The sequence below is a fragment of the Pan paniscus genome, chromosome 18 (genome assembly GCF_029289425.2).
Source record: "Pan paniscus chromosome 18, NHGRI_mPanPan1-v2.0_pri, whole genome shotgun sequence".
Taxonomy (NCBI): domain Eukaryota; kingdom Metazoa; phylum Chordata; class Mammalia; order Primates; family Hominidae; genus Pan; species Pan paniscus.
Genome location: NC_073267.2, coordinates 32,919,203 through 32,937,951, shown reverse-complemented (window position 1 = coordinate 32,937,951; position 18,749 = coordinate 32,919,203). Strand labels below are relative to the sequence as shown.

The following is an 18,749-nucleotide window of genomic DNA, read 5'->3' as shown; positions in this document are numbered from 1 at the left end:
TAGTTTACTTTGTGTTATGTATTCTATGAACTTTAACATGTGTAATGACATGTATCCCCTATTACCAGTATCATACAGGATAGTTTCACTTCCCTAAAAATCTTTTATGTTCTACCCACTCCTTCCTCGTTCCCTCTCCCCACTCCTCCCTCCCTCCATCTTAAGCCCATGGCAACCCCTGATCTTTTTACTGTCTCCATCATTTTGCCTTTTCCAGAATGCCATGTAGTTGGAGTCATATAGTATGTAGCCTTTTCAATTAGCTTCTTTCACTTACCAGTGTGCATTTAAGGTTTCTCCATGTCTTTTTGTAATTTGAGAAGCTCATTTTTAAAAAATTTTATTCTTTTAGATTGTTGAACAGATAAATACGAAACTGCCATCATCATTTGTAGAAAAACTGTTTATACCATCATCTAAACTACTATTCTTGCGTTATCATAAAGAAAAAGGGGTAAGTAATACACTGATAATGAATTTTGACAACTTGAGTCACTGAAGAGTTGGACCTAATGTTGCTTACCAGGCTATATAAGTGAAATTGAGTGAAATGTGAAATGTTTGATTTAGAATATAGTGATTGTATTTGTTCTTTTAAATTTATATTTCTTGATAATCATACTGAATACTTTCATGAATGATGTGCCAGATACTCTTTTCAGACTATGCATCTCTTGCTGTTATTAAATTTATTAAATTTTCATAAGGGTAAAACAAGTTGACACATTTATAAAGGTATAAATTAAGAAGTACTGTATATTTTGTAAACAAAAATGACTGGCTTTTCAACCACCCCCTAGTCAAATCCACCACAAACTTTCCTGGTAGATTTAAGAAACCCAGTCTTAAACTGCTGTTTGCATATGTCTTTTGATGTTGATTATTTAAAAAAAAAAAAACGGCAATTTTTGAAATTTCATATTGACAGTTTTCATTTATAGTACTCTTTATTTGTGATAAAACTTAATAGATTTGAATTAGCATACTGATCTGTGTCAGTTTTCTGATTGGTTTTTTAAAAATTAAAATATTAAGTGCTACAGATAGTGAATTGATCAATCTTAAATTTATTTGTATTATCAGCACTAATACAGATAGTGATTTATTTTCCATATAATTTTAGAAGATTTATTTTCCATTTCTCACTTCCTTGAATTTTTTGTTTTTCAGGTTGTTGCTGTAGCCCATGCTGTTTATCAAGCAATGCTCAGCTTGAAGAATATTCCTGTTTTGGAGACTGCCTATAAGTTAATATTGGGAGAAATGACTTGTGCCCTAAACAACCTCCTGCACAGTCTGCAACTTCCTGAGGCCTGTTCTGAAATAAAACATGAGGCTTTTAAGAATCATGTGTTCAATGTAGACAATGCAAAATTTGTAGTTAAATTTGACCTCAGTGCCCTGACTACAATTGGAAATGCCAAAAACTCGAGTCTTTAATTGTAATGACTTTGTTTTATCCACAGTTAAGCCTTTTCTCATTACATATTTATGTATTTCACTGTCATGTCAACATGTCTGCAGAATCACTGTATGTAACAAACAGCCATATTTAAGACATGCCTGGATAAATAAAATTGGTAGGAATGTTTTCTTGCCATTATATTTAACTTTTCTTCTTTTTCCTTGACAAATCTTGATAAGTTTTTTTATATTAGTTTTATTTTCTAGAAAATGTCTTATGAATTTCTCCTATTTGCTCTAGCATGCTTATAGAAAATGTCAGTGTTTCTTACAGCTCAAATTTGTATAGTTGTTTTAAAATGCGGTCTCTTTCTTCTTCCCCTGGTACTTTTTTCTTTCTGTCTACTGAAGTTAGTTCTTAGACATGGTCTTATATTTTGGCTGTTTTTTTTTCCCTAGGAACATTGATACAGGTTGAATATTCCTTATCTGAAATACTTGGGACTGGAAGTGTTTTGGATTTTGGATTTTGGAATACTTTTTTTTTTTTGGAGATAGTGTTTTACTCTTGTTGCCCAGGCTGGAGTGCAATGGCGCAATCTTGGCTTGCTGCAACCTCCGCCTCCTGGTTACAAGCGATTCTCCTGTTTCAGCCTCCCAAGTAGCTCGGATTACAGGCATGCGCCACCACGCCTGGCTAATTTTTTTGTATTTAGTAGAGATGGGTTTTCACCATGTTAGCCAGGCTGGTTGTGAACCCCTGACCTCAGGTGATCCACCTGCCTTGGCCTCCCAAAATGCCGGGATTACAGGTGGGCACCACCATGCCCAGCCGGATTTTGGAATATTTTCATAACACTTACTGGTGAGCATCCCTAATCTGAAAATCCTAAATCTAAAATGCTCCAAAATTTGAAACTTTTTGAGCACCAGTATGATCCCCCAAGTGGAAAATCCCACACCCGACCTCATGCGATGAGTCCAAACTGTTGTATGCACAAAATTATTTAAAATATTGCATAAAATGTCCTTCAGGCTATGAATAGAAGGTGTCTATGAAACATAAGTGAATTTCGTGTTTAGACTTGGGTCGCATCCCCCACATATCTCATTTTATATATGTGCAAGTATTCTCAAATCCAAACATATACAGAGTCTGAAACACTTCTGGTCCCAAGCATTTTGAATAAGGGATACTCAACCTGTAGTCTTTCTTTTAGGAGGGGGGGAAAAAAAGCTTTTTTTTTTTTTTTGGAGACAGAGTCATGCTGTTGTCACCTGGGCTGGAGTGCAGTGGTGCAATCTCGGCTCACTGCCACCTCTGCCTCCCGGGTTCCAGCAATTCTCCTGCCTCAGCCTCTCGAGTAGCTGAGATTACAGACACCTGCCACTACGACGGGCTAATTTTTGTATTTTTAGTAGAGACTTGGTTTCACCATGTTGGCCAGGCTGGTCTCAAACTCCTGACCTCAGGTGATCCACCCGCCTCAGCCTCCCAAAGTGCTGGAATTACAGGCACGAGCCACCGCGCCCAGCCCGTGTGTTTTTTTTTTAAGTAATTCGACGTGGCCCTGCTCTTGATTTGTATTTATTGTTTATGGTTTGTGTATTTCTTCTTCCTATTGGACCACACAGAGTTGAAAAACATTATTTTTAATAGAAAATAATAGGTGTAGGCTGGGCACGGTTGCTGACATCTGTAAACCCAGCACTCTGGGAGGCCAAGTCGGGCTGATCACTTGTGGTCAGGAGTTTGAGACCAGCCTGGCCAACATGGTGAAAGCTCGCCTCTACTAAAAATAGAAAAATTAGCCAGGGGTGGTGGTGCACACCTGTAATCCTAGCTACTTTGGAGACTGAGGTAGGAGAATTGCTTGAACCCAGGAAGTGGAGGTTGCAGTGAGCTGAGATCACACCACCGCACTCCAGCCTGGGCTACAGAACCAGACTCTGTCTCAAAAGAAAAAAAAAAGAAAGAAACAAAGAAAGAAAGTAATGGTTGTAATTAGGGAATAAAGTTTTTAGGAAGAAAAAGGTAAAATTTGATGTTTGCGCTTCAATGTGCTCCGTGTTGTTTGATTGGATTGCCTTGTATAATTCCATAGCTGCTTCGCTTATTACCAGTTACAGCTTATGTTTGAAGTCACAATAAACTCTTCTTCAAACATGAAAGCTTGATTTTTGAGGAAAATTATTCACATTATTTGCAGATTCAAAGATGTTTATGTCCTGTACTCTAGAAATAAGGAGAAAGTGGGTGGGGATGGGGCAGTCAGGTGGAATGGAGTGTCTTGGCAGTGTAAAGGAAAAAGATGGATGGAAAAGGTGTATAGTGGCAGGGTGTGCCTTTGTTTCCTTATTGAACAGGGCACCTTGCCATTTGCAGTATATGGAAAATTGAAGAAATACAGTCTACTTCCGCAAAAGGCACATACAAAGGGCTCTGTTTAGACCAGAGATCAGCAAACTAAGGTCCGTGGGACAAATACAGCCCAGCACCTGTTTTTTGTTTGTTATTTTAAGTGTATAATTCACTGATTTTTAGTATATTCACAGAAGTGTACAACCATCGCAACACTAGTGCCTGTTTTTGTAAAGAAAGTTCTCGTTGGGCTGGGCGCAGTGGTTCACGCCTGTAATCCCTCGGGAGACCGAGACGGGCAGATCACCCGAGCTCAGGAGTTCAAGACCAGCCTGGCCAACATGTTGAAACCCTATCTCTACTAAAAAAATACAAAAGTTAGCAGGGCGTGGTGCTGGGCACCTGTAGTCCCCGCTACTTGGGAGACTGAGGCAGGGAGAATTGCTTGAACCCCGGAGGCAGAGGTTGCAGTGAGCTGAGATCACCCCATTGCACTCCAGCCTGGGCAACAGAGCGAGAGACTCTGACTCAAGAAAGTTTTCTTGGAACACAGGTACTGTCATTCCTGTGTTTTGTATGTGGCTGGTGTTTTGTTTTGAGAGAGAGAGTCTTAACTTTGTCATCTAGGCTGGAGTGCATTGGTATGATCTCGGGTCACTGCAACCTCTGCCTCCCAGGTTCAAGCGATTCTCCTGCCTCAGCCTCCCGAGTAGCTGGGATTACAAGTGTGCGCCACCATGCCCAGCTAATTTTTGTAATTTTAGTAGAGATGGGGTCCCGCTGTGTTGCCCAGGCTGGTTTCAAACTCCTGGGCTCAAGTGATCTGCCCACCTTAGCCTCCCAAAGTGCTAGGATTACAGGTGTGAGCCACAACACCTGACCTGTGGCTGTTTTCTTACTGTAGCGATAGACGAGGAGTTGCTGCATTGCATAGAGATGCTATATTGCACGCAAAGGCTTTACTGACTTCACAAAAAAGTATTTGTCCCAGGTGTAGTGTACTAGATCCCTTCCAATCTGTAATTTTAATTTAAAAATGTCCAAAAAAAAAAAAGTCGAAATACCCCTGTTTTGAAGGATAAACTCTGTATGCTTGTGCTTATTTTGGAGAAGCCATAAACTTACTTTGTTTTGTACATGATCAGATGTGGGCGCTATCTCCAACTGTCTTTGCACTTCTGAGTAAGAATCTGATGATTGTGCACAGTGACCTGGCTGTTCACTTCCCTGCCATTTAGTATGCTGTGCTCTGCACATTGTATTCTCATTGTACCAGGTACTGTATTCACAAATTTTTCTTAAGAAAAGAACCCCACAAAACATTTTATTTTTTTAATGGATAGATTTTAAAGATGTATGTTGATTTAACTTTGGACTTGCTTGCTTTCTTTGATTAAAGATGAAAAGATAATCTATGCTTTGTCTTTCAGGCATGATCACTTTAGTAGCCTCAGTTCTTCCTCTCCTTCTTTGTTTGATGGAGCTGTGATTAGCACTGTAACTACGGCCACAAAGAAACATTTCTCAATTATATTAAATCTTCTGCGAATATTACTTAAGAAAGATAACCTTAACCAGGACACGAGGTAACAGATTTTATATAGTATTAACTATTCCTAACTTTGTTAAGTTGTCTTTATAATTTGAGAATAAGAAATGTGGATTACAAAAAATTTTTAAAAATGTGAGTTATAGAGGTGAGGTAGAGCAGCTTCTTTACTGTCAAACACCTTATAATTTGGTTTTATTATTTAATCTAGGCTTTCTTATTCTTTCTGAAAAGAAATACATGAAAAACCTCAATCCCCCACCCCCAGTGTTTCATAGAAGAATATATATAGATTTTTAATATTCTATGCTTTTTTTGTTTTTGAGACGGAGTTTTGCTCACTGCAACCTCTGCCTCCCAGGTTCAAGCAATTCTCCTGCCTCAGCCTCCCAAGTAGCCATGATTACAGGTGCCCGCCACCACACCCAGCTAATTTTTGTATTTTTAGTAGAGATGGTGTTTCACCATGTTGTTGGCCAGGCTGGTCTTGAACTCCTGACCTCAGGTAAGCCACCACGCCCCGCCTCTTTGCTATTATCATGCTGCTTTGGGAGGTTTTCTTAAAAGGCACACAACAATTTTGACAGTAATTTCTATAGTTTCATTTTTTATTTTTATTTTTTATTGTTTGAGATGTTTGAAAAACCAAGAGAAAACCAATGTAAGAAGACTAGGCTTTTAACTTTGTTTGTTTTTGTTGTTGTTTTTTTTAATGTACAGTCAACTGTGTATTTTGTGTTTCAGGAAACTGTTAATGATTGGGCTTTGGAAGTAGCTGTTTTAATGAAGAAGTCCGAAACATATGCACCTTTATTCTGTCTTCTGTCTTTCCATAAATTTTGCAAAGGCCTTTTAGCCAACAGTAAGACTCTGTTTTTTTTTTCTATTTTGCTTATCAATCCTTAAAAGGGTCTTTGGTAATGGGAGATGGTCATCAATCGAGCTCTTTTCCTGACCTGAAGTTGTGTAATCCTCATTTTAATGACAGATACACAGTCTTGATTTTTTTTCATTCTTAGTATTAGAAAAATGTTTTGAAGTGATTGTCACATTTTTAAACTTACGTGAATGTTTATAGTTTGCATATACTTTTACATTTTCTCTCAGAAAAAGTTTTGTGTGATGACCCATCAGTTACATTACGTGGGTTTTGTTGAATGTGTCATTTTTCCAAACGTGACAGTCAATGAGGATTCTGGACAAGAACAGTGCCTAGTCTAGAGTAGGCACTCACTCTTTGTTGAATGAATGAATGGATTCAGATAATTATGACAAACTGGGATATAATTTCTTTTGGCCAGCTGAAAGTAACTGTCTTTTAATGTTTAATAGCTCTCATTGAAGATGTGAATATCTGTCTGCAGGCATGCAGCAGTCTACATGCTCTGTCCTCTTCCTTGCCAGATGATCTTTTACAGAGGTATGAAATTAAGATCATGTCTTTTGACATTAACCCTAATAACCTTGAAATGTTAACACACCTGCTTTGTCTATTTCGTTCTTTCATAGATGTGTTGATGTTTGCCGTGTTCAACTAGTGCACTGTGGAACTCATATTCGACAAGCATTTGGAAAACTGTTGAAATCAATTCCTTTAGATGTTGTCCTAAGGTGTAACAGTTGTTTTGGAGCAAAGACATTCTGTGATATTTACAGCCTCTACTGGTTGTCTACTTTAGGAGAAGACAGATCACCTAATAGAGCATTAATGACACATCTTTTATGGCCCTGCTTGTCAGCGATTGAAGTGATGTCAAATAATCAAATTTTGCAGGTCTGCAAGAAAATTAAAAATTTTTAATGAGCTTTATAGGCTCACAATAATTAGTATAGAATAACTCATGTAGTGCCAAAATATGTTTCTTAGTAGCTCAGATATTTGAAAAACTAAACAGTAATCTTTTATTGTTTTTGATCAAGTTGATTTGGGAGCTTTTAAGAGCCTAAACTTGATCCTTTTGTAATACATAAGCATAATGATTGGGTTTTTATGTTCACATGTTTGATATGCCTCCCTCAAATCCTCTTATGATGTCGGCACATGACCCATCTGAAGTGAATAAAAAAAGGATCTAAAGTTGTAATCACATCTCCGTATCCATTTGAAAGTCTCAATTTTACTATATTTTTACCTCCAGTGAGTTAATAAGTAAATAATCCACTTACAGTATGTGCTAACCTTTTAAGCTAAAATATTTTGCGTAACAACAACTTTATTTTCTGTCTACAGCAATAACAATCACACAGAAATTCAAGAAATTTCTTTAGCATTAAGAAGTTACATGAGTAAAGCACCAAGTAATACATTCCACCCCCAAGATTTCTCTGATGTTATTAGTTTTATTTTGTATGGGAACTCTCATAGAACAGGGTAAGGCATTTCTTTGACTATTTTATCTGGGAAAGATAATTTTAAGATTCCCTTGACTTCACATGCAGTTTTGACGAGAAAATATGTTTGGGGGTGGCAGAGTATCAAGTAACATTCTTCTCATATGGGTTATTTCAGTTTTCATCAATAGGAAAATTGCTTTGAAGATAGCATCTGTAGAAACAAAAATGGGCTTTGAAATTGAGTAATGAAATGTGGTTAATGGTTAACTGATGTGATGTCATTAACACTTTGGGGAGTGGGGTGGGGGTGGAGATATTCTAGAGATGCTTAGTTGCATTGAATGAGTTTCATTCCTGACTGGCATGAGCCGTTTACCCTAATCATCCTTCCACACTGTACCTCATCCTGTTAACTATAAAAGACCTCAAAATGAGAGGGGGGGACATAATGCTTCTCAATTTCATAGGCTTTGCCTTTTTTTGGAGTAGGGAAAATTACAGTTCCTTATTCCCATTCCCCTTGCATTTTTTTCATTATTAAAATGAAGTTGTCATTGTCTTTTAATTATGAAACTACTTTTCCCAGGAAGGACAATTGGTTGGAAAGACTGTTCTATAGCTGCCAGAGACTGGATAAGCATGACCAGTCAACAATTCCACGCAATCTCCTGAAGACAGATGCTATCCTTTGGCAGTGGGCCATATGGGAAGCTGCACAATTCACTGTTCTTTCTAAGCTGAGAACCCCAGTGGGCAGAGCTCAAGACACCTTCCAGACAATTGAAGGTAACTCGCTCAAGCTTTGTGATGTGAATACTTTCAAAGCCTTATTAAGAAATAATGGATTTTAAAATCTTTGTTAAAGATTTGAGAGTATATGATTTTTTTGAAAAGAAGTCAATAATTTTCAGGTATGTTTGTTAGAATAAGCTTTCATTGAATAATTGCATTGGAAATATGTTTGTTTTTTCCCCAAAACTTATGGGAGTTGTGTGGAAAAAATATATATATTTTTTCCCCTAAAATGAAAGATCTTTCATGTTGGGATTTTTTATTTTTAAATGATGGGTAGACAGAGGATACTTGATAAATGTGAATTTGTCATAAAAAACTCACACTTATTCTAGGAACTTTAAGATTTTTAAAAATTCAGAATGTTGTCTTTGCTTTCAGGTATCATTCGAAGTCTCACAGCTCACACATTAAACCCTGATCAGGATGTTAGTCAGTGGACAACTGCAGACAATGATGAAGGCCATGGTAACAACCAACTTAGACTTGTTCTTCTTCTGCAGTATCTGGAATATCTGGAGAAATTAATGTATAATGCATACGAGGGATGTGCTAATGCATTAACTTCACCTCCCAAGGTTGGTTTCCATGAGATAGTGTTGTTTTATAGCAGTTTAATGGTCGCAGCTGGCAGTATGTGCAGAGCTGAAATCACAATAGACTTGTGTATTTGGTTTATATATAGGTGAGACATCCTTACCTACAAATTGAACCAGTCCTGAGCTTTTCTTTCTCTTCTCGTAAAGGTCATTAGAACTTTTTTCTATACCAATCGCCAAACTTGTCAGGACTGGCTAACGCGGATTCGACTCTCCATCATGAGGGTAGGATTGTTGGCAGGCCAGCCTGCAGTGACAGTGAGACATGGCTTTGACTTGCTTAGAGAGATGAAAACAACCAGCCTATCTCAGGTAAAGTGGTGTGTATGAAATTCATTTTAAGTCTGTTAATAAGAAAAACATGGTTTAATTCCTTTGGTATGATTTAATCTATGGATAAAATAAGTTAAAGCTTGGATTCATTTTCAAAGGTTTTGATCCTGTATTTTGTAAAAGCAACAACTGCCAGAGTTACCTATTTTATTCGTGTTAAAACAGTGTTAGAAGTTAAAATAATGTTCTTGTTTTTGTTCATGTTAAAACAATATTCATGTTAGAACACGTTAAAACTATATTTCTTACGTGCAAAGTTTAGAACTTTAAAGGTAATTCTGAAAATTTGTTTATGGGGGAAATTTTTTATTTATTTATTTATTTTTTTGAGACACAGTTTCACTCTGTCGCCCAGGCTGGAGTGCAGTTGTGCGATCTCGGCTCACTGTAAGCTCCACCTCTCTGGTTCAAGCCTCTTCTTGCCTCAGTCCCTGGGATTACAGGCACCCACCACCATACCCGGCTAAGTTTTGTATTTTTAGTAGAGACAGGGTTTCACCATGTTGGCCAGGCTGGTCTCAAACTCCTGACCACAAGTGATCCGCCCACCTCGGCCTTCCAAAGTGCTGGGATTACAGGCATGAGCCACTGCACCTGGCCAGGAGAAATTGTTTTTATAACGTATGACAAATGCTTGAGTAATTCCTGGCTTGAAAGTGGGCTCACAATAAATAACTGGAATCCAAAAATAACAAAATGTTTAGCAATTCAGGTAATGTCAAGCAGTATTCAAACACATGAAGTTAATCATTCTTTAATTCCTGTTTATTTATATTTAATTTTTGCTTTCTTTTTACTCCATGTGTTATTCCTACAGAGGTCACAGGCTAAATGTTTGGGTAACTTTGGGGTGGGGGTACAAACATCCATGTGCTGCTAAGGTTCTGTTAGTCACCCTTTGTGGCTATTTTATATGTAACATTTTAAAGAATTCTGAGCTAAATAATGTGAAAATTGTGACAATAATTGTTAAATACATTTGGCTTTAAGCAGGCACAGACTGTGATCAGTTGTAAATTTTATAGGGATTTATGTTTTAATGGTATTGGGTGACTAACTTTTCTGAATGCGTTTTCAGGGGAATGAATTGGAAGTAACCATTATGATGGTGGTAGAAGCACTATGTGAACTTCATTGTCCTGAAGCTATACAGGGAATTGCTGTCTGGTCATCATCTATTGTTGGAAAAAATCTTCTGTGGATTAACTCAGTGGCTCAACAGGCTGAAGGGAGGTAGGTTGGAGGGAAGGAAATGGGTGATAGAATTACTTTATGTTTAAATTCTTTGTATTACTCACTGACATTGTAGCCAAATCTTAAAACAGCTTTGTTTGCTTTCAGCATTGAAGCTTGCTATAAATCACTTCACCAGGAGGCATCTTCAGTTTGTTTTTTAGTTAGCAGCAATACTTGAGTGCCCTTCTTATTTAAGAATTAGTGGCAAATCACACTGTAAAACAAGACCTGTCAGTTGTTTTATAAATGCTTTTGAACTTGATCCCTAGTTGAGCTCCTTCCCCCTCAGAGTCTGATACAAATTACCCTTTATTGTCAGAGTATTTGCTCATTAGTCCTGTGAACTCTACATTCAGACTCATTGCTTCCTCCAGATAGAGGAGCTTGTACCATAATATTCTGTGTCCATTTATGTTAGTTTAATGAAATCTTGCGAATTTAGGAAAATAAAAGAACTGCTCATTCTTCCATATCTTTGTAGTAACTTCTGTTGTGTGTCCTTTTGTAGTCCCATATTTCCATATCCAAATGCTTTGTAATTCTTTTTTCTTTCATGTCGTTTTCTCCATTCTTCACCAAAACAGCAGCATACATAGGCACATGGTTTTATGATCTGTTTTTCCCACTCAATATTTAAAAAAAAAATTTGCCATGTTAGGTAGGCTGGGTTCGGTGGCTTACATCTGTATTCCCAGCACTTTGGGAGGCCGAGGCAGGTGGATCACCTGAGGTCAGGAGTTTGAGACTAGCCTAACATGGTGAAACCCCGTCTCTACTAAAAATACAAAAAATATTAGTGGGGTGTGGTGGCACATGCCTGTAATCCCAGCTACTTGGGAGGCTGAGGCAGGAGAATCGGTTGAACCCGGGAGGCGGAGGTTGCTGTGAGCCCAGGTTGTGCCACTGCCCTCCAGCCTGGGCAACAAAAGCAAAACTCTGTCTCAAAAAAAGAAAAAAAAAATTGCCATGTTAAATATTCTACAGTGTTATTTTTAATAAAGATTTGTATTTATGAGTGTACCATAATTTAATATTTCTTACTGTTGGGCATTAAGGTTGTTTCTGATTTTTTTTTTTACTAAATGTACCATAGCACTTAATATCTTTGCTTATATTTTTGATTACTTTCTTGGAATCCATTCTCATAAACTGATTTACTAGAAGAAAGGCTGCCAAACCATAAGTCTTATGATATATTCTATTGCTAAGTTACTCTACAGAAAAGATGGCTGCAATGTATACCCTTAATAATAGAGTACCCCCTTCCCTTCACCTTTGTGGATACTGAGAGTCACTGAGAAACAAGAATGCTGCCACCACCATCAGCGAAAATAGTTATTGTACTTTACATTTCTATATGTATTAATGACTAATAGTAGAAGTTGCCCCATATAGTAACCATTTGTGATTTTTTAAAGCATGGATCATGTCTTCATGGCCTCTCAATTTTTCCTGTGTTAATCTGTGAAATTTTATTAAATACTAAGATTGTTGATGCTATCCAATTTCCTGATTTATAATTTGTTTTTAATGTTTAGTGTTGTATTTCAGCATTATGCATCTAGATCTGTTACTTGTGCATCTTTTCTTGCATTTTATCCTTCTACAAAGCCTTTCCACACACTGACATAAGTTACTTATCAATATTTTCCACTAGTTCTTTTATACTTTTACATTTTTTAAAAAACATTTAACCACTTTTAAATTTAGTTTCATAGTTGTGAGGAAGACATCAAACCTCCCCCCACCATAGTCAACTCACTGTTTTAGCTCAGTTTATTCTTGCACCATTTTTTGTGGGAGGGGGGAAATGAGATATGTGTGTTTAAAATAACAGCCTCCTTTGGGGCTGGGCGCGGTGGCTCACACCTGAAATCCCAGTACTTGGGGAGACTGAGGTGAGCGGATCGCTTGAGTCCAGGAGTTTGAGACCACCCTGGCCAACAGAGCAAAACCTTGTTTTAGCCAGGTGTGGTGGTGGGCGCCTGTAGTCCCAGCTACTTGGGAGGCTGAGGTTGGAGGATTGCATGAGCCTGGGAGGGCAAGGCTGCAGCGAGCCATGATCATGCCACTGCCCTCCAGCCTGGGTGACAGTAAGACTGTCTCAAAAAATAAGTAAGTAAGTAAAGGCCAGGCGCGGTGGCTCATGCCTGTAATCTCAGCACTTCGGGAGGCCGAGGCAGGCGGATCACCTGAGGTCAGGAGTTCAAGACCAGCCTGGCCAACATGGTGAAACCCCGTCTCTACTAAAAATACAAGTAAATTAGCCGGGCGTGGTGGCGAGCGCCTGTAATCCCAGCTACTCAGGAGGCTGAGGCAGGAGAATCGCTTGTACCCAGGAGGCAGAGGTTGCATTGAGCTGAGACCGTGCCATTTCACTCCAGCCTGGGCAAGAAGAGCAAAACTTCATCTCAAAAAAAAAAAAAAAAGTAAGTAAGTAGATAAATAAAGAAATAAGACTGCTTCAATTTGCTTTTCAGGTTTGAAAAGGCCTCTGTGGAGTACCAGGAACACCTGTGTGCCATGACAGGTGTTGATTGCTGCATCTCCAGCTTTGACAAATCGGTGCTCACCTTAGCCAATGCTGGGTGTAACAGTGCCAGCCTGAAACATTGTCTGAATGGTGAGCGTTCAGTATTTTTAAATAAAGCAAAAGTTATAGTAATATATTTCGTACTGATGATCTTATCATGTTTTTAGGTTTCTGTGTTCTTTGAAATATTTCTAATTGATCTGAATCTCTCTCTTCTTATTTTATAAAATACTTTCAGGTGAATCCAGAAAAACTGTGCTGTCCAAACCGACTGACTCTTCCCCTGAGGTTATAAATTATTTAGGAAATAAAGCATGTGAGTGCTACATCTCAATTGCCGATTGGGCTGCTGTGCAGGAATGGCAGAACGCTATCCATGACTTGAAAAAGAGTACCAGTAGCACTTCCCTCAACCTGAAAGCTGACTTCAACTATATAAAGTAAGGCTTTCTGTTTCCAGATATAAAACAAATTTCCAATAACTACGATGTTTTTCCTATGGCAAAAAAACATTAAAATTGGTCATATGTAGTAATACAAAATGGTTATATTTCTAACTTACTGCCATTATGAAAATGACAACAGGAAACTGACATCAGAGATGAGGGAAGGTATTTGTATAATGGGAAAACTGCTGAGATAGTCATTTGGTATTAATTTTCAGAACCTGTTGTTCTAAAACCTTAATACAGTTTGAAGATTATGCCAGAGTGAATATAAAGAAAAATTTGTACTGCCTTAGAAAGAATCACATTTGATGGCTTTGTTTCTAAATGAGGTCTGAATATATCAAAAACATTTATTCTAATGAGGACAGAGTTTGTGAACATCTGTAAATTAAACTTTCTTCTCATTCCTCTGTGCTTTTATTAATTCTGTAATTCAAAACTGAGCACTCACTCTGTTGCAGACACTTGGCTGGGAAGATAAAGGTCATTAGACTTTGTCTGATACCCTTGCCCTCTACTGCTAAATGGGTTAATGTGTAATTGCTTCACTGAGCATGTGCTATGACCCAGGCAGCACATAAAACAGACATAAATTCCAACCTTTTAAAGCAAAGATTAGATAAAGATTATTGATAGAAGGATTAATTGGACCTCACTCACCTTTTCTGTGCCATAAGGAAAGCAGTTAGGTAAAGCTGACCTTCTTTGGAGGGAAGACACAAGGTGAAGGCATGCCCATCGGGATGCCCTTTGGGCCTAGACCTGATGTGAGAATGATGGGCTTGGAGTGTTCTGGAAATAGCTGGGAGGCCTGTGTGTTTAGGAGCGCCTTAAACAGTAGGATATAAGGGCAGAGAAGTAGCTGGGAACTGAGAAAAGAACTTTGGCTGTTATTCTAGTAAGACTGAAAATTTCAGGTGGGATTTGAACAGAGATGTGTTGTGATCTGACTTGGTGGTTCATTCTGCTATGGTGAAGAGACTGGAGGTGGGGGGCAAGTATGGAAGCATGGAGACCATTAATTTATGGGGGCAATGGTAGAGGGAAGAGAAACAATGCTATTAACTGGAGTAGGAGCACACAGAGAACAAGCCATGCTTTAAGATTTCTAATGAAATGTGCAGACGAGATTGTTGGGTAAGCTGTTAAGAATTGGATTTTGAACTAAGGAGAAAGTCTAAGCTTGAGAGATTTGCAGATGATTAGTACACAGAAAAGGCCCTCTTTCCTTTTCAGTCTCTATACTCTAGAGCCTTTGTAAGCAACCAAACCAGAGAGAAGCCTCTGGAGAATAGTGAGTGAAGAGGAAGGAAGGCCTGGGTCAGAATCCTAGTTTAGCAATTTTGTGAAAGGATAGAAGAGGAAGCCATTCAAAAAAATACAGGGACATTGAGAAGGGAAGTGTCCTAGATATAGGACATCCAGATGGGAGTAGTCAGCCTTGTCAGATGCTCTAGGGATTATAAGGAAAAAGAGTTTTGTAGAGAGACAGAAGAAGCTAGATTGAATACTATTGAGTGGTAGAGACATTTGAAAATGAAAAGCTTGAGGTGAGTTATTTGGTCAGTGAGTTTTTCTTGAAGTTGAGGATAGGAAGCTGTTGCTGGAGGGAAATATGAGATGTTTATTTTAAATGTTGGAGAGATTATGTTCTTTTGGCCAAGGGGAAGGAGCCACTAGGAAGCAGAGGTTGAAGAAACAGGAGAAAGAACATTGATAGATTAACTGGCCCTCACCTTTTCTCTGCCTCAAGGAAAGCAGTCAAAGTTGGTATAGACAGAATTTTGGCAGTGTATGGTGGATTGGTGGTAGGGGTAGAGGAAATTAAAGCCTGTGTTTTTTTGTTTATTTGTTTGTTTTTTTCTGAGGACTGAGTCATTAGCTGAAAGCATAGGGCATTATAGAGCATAGTGGGGACTTGGGGAACCTGCCACTGGAGAGAGCTTAGGACCTTTTAATGGCAGAAATGATGACTGTGTTGGCAGCAGTTCATCAGTGCCCAGTACTCAAGGGTCCCCCTGAGAAGCCAGTGGTTGCACTGATCTAGGTAGAATCAGGCACAGAATAAGTCAGGTGATGTGCCTTTCTAGCACTGGCCTCAGGCTGAGTTATAAGGGAAGTTACACAGCGAGAGGGACAGGCAAAGATGGAAAAGAGAGAGAGTGAGAAACAGTGTCTTCTTCCTGGCTGGAGAGCCCGTGTCATGAAAATGGGGACAGGGTAAGGGATCTGAAAGGAGCAGCATAGAAGCTGGAAGGATGAGGCCTGTCTTCCTGGCATTGATGCTGCAGGACTACAGGAAAGAATTTCAGCGGTGTCATTATTTTTCATATAAGCAGATGAAAGAGAAGAATTCTTTGAAAAAAGAAAAGTAGGTGAAAAAGGGAGAGACGGACGGATGCCAGCAGTGAAAGAAGCCAGGACTGAGATACAAGATTGTGATGCTGGGAGAGCTGCAAGGGCTCATGCTGTAGGTGAGGAGTGAGGCTGCACAGGGAGCTCACTGGCAGCTTGGAGAGAACTGGATGTCAAAGTTGTCCTGCAGAGGTCTACTGTCAGTGTGTTAGGCTCTGAAGAGAACAGGCTGCAACACATGAAAACAGGAAGGAGACACAGGGGCGAGTCAGCTCCACCGAAAGTCTGTAGCTGTGACTTTCTGGTTTGCCACTCCAATTTGAGTACTAATTAAGTGGTAGTCACATCTTCAACATAAAAACCAAAATAATGGCATCCTCGTGGAAGGAATTTTGTCAGAAAAATGCTGTGTACTTTGCTGTCTTCCTAGGATTTGTTCTGTTTTTGTTTGTTTTTTTTTAATGGTTCCACAGGCTGCATAGGAATACAAACTAACCAATATTTTAATTACAGATCATTAAGCAGCTTTGAGTCTGGAAAATTTGTTGAATGTACCGAGCAATTAGAATTACTCGCAGAAATTATCAGTCCTGGAAATTATCAGTTACCAGGAGAAAATATCAGTCTACTTGCTGGAGGATCAAAAGAGAAAATAGGTAGGTATTTGAGAAAATAGTTTTAAAGTTATTTTAGTGGACAAGTTGCTCAAAATGTTTGGCTTAGTATATTTTACTGGAAAATCTGGAAGTTATTTTACATTTTTTGGGGGGGCAGAATCCCATGTGAAGCAACAAATTTAGGGCTGCCCTATTTATGTTTGATTTGGGAAATGAAAAGCACTTAAAATTAAGTCAAATAAAAAAATGACCACCTTAATACTTTGAGATTTATCTAGCCATTTTGTTTGATAAAGGACAAAGTAGTGTTTCAGCTAAATATTTTTCTTGATTTTCATCTTGATGTGGCTCATTAATTAAGTTCTTTATCACAAATGGAACACTTTATAAAATGTTATTAATAAGTTTAATGAGTATTCTGGATTGAGCAAGATTTGCTAATGCAGGTCTAGATTTGTCCCCTTAAATAGTAGATTGACTTACTGACTTTCTTTTTTGTTGAGACAGAGTCTCACTCTGTTGCCCAGGCTGGAGTGCAGTGGCGCGATTTCGGCTCACTGCAACCTCCGCCCTCTGAGTTCAAGCGATTCTCCTGCCTCAGCCTCCTGAGTAGCTGGGATTACAGGTGTCTGCCACCGTGCCCAGCTAATTTTTTGTATTTTTAGTAGAGACGGGGTTTCATCATCATGGCCAGGCTGGTCTTGAACTCCTGACTTCGTGATCCACCCACCTTGGCCTCCCAAAGTGCTGGGATTACAGGCGTGAGCCACCACGCCTGACCTCGACTTACTGATTTTTGAGCCTTTGAAGGCAACTGCTTTTTAGGGGTCTGAGGTACAGTAATTTTGTATGAAGTATGATTTTTATATAGCTCTCAGTAATGCTTATAGTGTTTAACTGCCTGAAATATTAAAGGAGCTGTTCATTGGTGATTAGTTTTTAATAATGCCAAACATAAATCAAAATTTATAATAAAAGCACATTAACTTAATGACATTTCATTTAACTTCTGTAGACATGAAAAAACTGCTTCATAACATGTTAAGTCCAGATCCAAGGGAACCTCAGAAATCCATTGAAGTTCCATTGTTAAGAAGTTCTGTTTGTTTGGCAACTGCTTTAAACCCGATAGAACAAGATCAGAAGTGGCAGTCTATAACTGAGTAAGTTTACTCTTACGGAGGTAAATGTACATTGTGTATATCATGTGATAAACATACATGGGGTGAAGAGGGCTGGAAGGAGAGTTACTAGATTACTAAATACTAGTGCTAATAGCTTCATTTTAGTTGTAGAAGTCATATGATATATGAATGCTGCTTGCCAACAAAAACTGAGGTTGAAATGAAATAAAATGTAAAAATCCCCAAAAGCAAATGTCTTGACTTGCTAATATCATTTTATTATAGAGCAGGCTGCTCCTCTTACTGCCCCCTAACTTTGGATGTCAGTTTGATAGCATCTTACCAATTGCTTTATTCTTTGAGTGGTTATGAATTGTAATTTTTATTAATTGACAGTAAATATTTTGTTTCAGAAATGTGGTAAAGTACTTGAAGCAAACATCCCGCATCGCTATTGGACCTCTGAGACTTTCTACTTTAACAGTTTCACAGTCTTTGCCAGTTCTAAGTACCTTGCAGCTGTATTGCTCATCTGCTTTGGAGAACACAGTTTCTAACAGACTTTCAACAGAGGTCTGTATAGTTTTGCAAGCACACTCTTATGACTATTAATGGTCATTACTGTAGAACAAAGACCTTATTTTTTGAGTTTTTTGGAATAGGATTTGTAGTTGGGCAAGCTGGTAAATCCAGAAATCTAACATGCTGTTTTCAGGCAGTCTTTCATTTGGGAAGTACATGGGGCAGATGGAAGAACCTGAGATAATCGCAAGGATGGCAAATTGCTCAGTTTTTTCTTCTATTTTTGGGGTGGGAGGTGGTGTATGTAAAGACAGTTCCTTTAGGCGGATTACGTAAATTTTAGATTTGCTGCAAACAAACATCTCTCCTCTTCATCCTAAATGGGGTAAAATTCGACCAGAGATGGGGGCTTCTGAATGAATGGTGATCTTCGAGAACTTCATAATAAAGCATTAGTTGTAATGTTTTTCTGCAGTCTGCTTTATAGTAAATGTGCTGTGACTTTTTTTTTGTAATGTGCTTTATTAAGTATATTGATAA

The 18,749-nt window shown here is 38.5% G+C and overlaps 2 protein-coding genes and 1 non-coding gene across 10 annotated transcripts in view; all 3 read left to right on the top strand.

Moving 5' to 3' along the window:
* Positions 1 to 451, top strand: part of LOC129394212 (eukaryotic translation initiation factor 3 subunit C-like) — a 34,593-nt gene extending 34,142 nt beyond the window's left edge. For all 5 annotated transcript variants that reach the window (XM_063597555.1, XM_055099833.2, XM_055099832.2 and 2 more), the window contains one exon: positions 353 to 451. The gene's annotated coding sequence lies outside the window, so the exon portion shown is untranslated. The remainder of the gene's footprint in view (positions 1 to 352) is intronic.
* Positions 452 to 1,476: 1,025 nt separating this feature from the next.
* The window catches only part of LOC129394192 (serine/threonine-protein kinase SMG1-like), a 39,562-nt gene continuing 22,289 nt past the window's right edge, over positions 1,477 to 18,749 (top strand). The window contains exons 1-15 of one of the 4 annotated variants that reach the window (XM_063597498.1): positions 1,477 to 1,580; positions 5,197 to 5,352; positions 6,060 to 6,177; positions 6,648 to 6,735; positions 6,825 to 6,926; positions 7,546 to 7,686; positions 8,236 to 8,435; positions 8,823 to 9,019; positions 9,188 to 9,352; positions 10,452 to 10,606; positions 13,090 to 13,232; positions 13,381 to 13,582; positions 16,460 to 16,602; positions 17,579 to 17,726; positions 18,101 to 18,260. In XM_063597498.1, the coding sequence (XP_063453568.1) occupies positions 6,099 to 6,177; positions 6,648 to 6,735; positions 6,825 to 6,926; positions 7,546 to 7,686; positions 8,236 to 8,435; positions 8,823 to 9,019; positions 9,188 to 9,352; positions 10,452 to 10,606; positions 13,090 to 13,232; positions 13,381 to 13,582; positions 16,460 to 16,602; positions 17,579 to 17,726; positions 18,101 to 18,260 (1,923 nt within the window). In that variant the 5' untranslated portion in view covers positions 1,477 to 1,580; positions 5,197 to 5,352; positions 6,060 to 6,098. Of the gene's footprint in view, positions 5,043 to 5,196; positions 5,353 to 5,425; positions 6,178 to 6,647; positions 7,090 to 7,545; positions 7,687 to 8,235; positions 8,436 to 8,822; positions 9,020 to 9,187; positions 9,353 to 10,451; positions 10,607 to 13,089; positions 13,233 to 13,380; positions 13,583 to 16,459; positions 16,603 to 17,578; positions 17,727 to 18,100; positions 18,261 to 18,749 lie in introns of those variants that run through there. The other 3 variants (XM_063597497.1, XM_063597496.1, XM_063597499.1) reach the window with 3 other exon arrangements.
* On the top strand, positions 7,268 to 7,371 carry LOC129394345 (small nucleolar RNA U13). The gene has a single exon (XR_008621548.1). It is a non-coding gene; the product is annotated as a small nucleolar RNA U13 (small nucleolar RNA).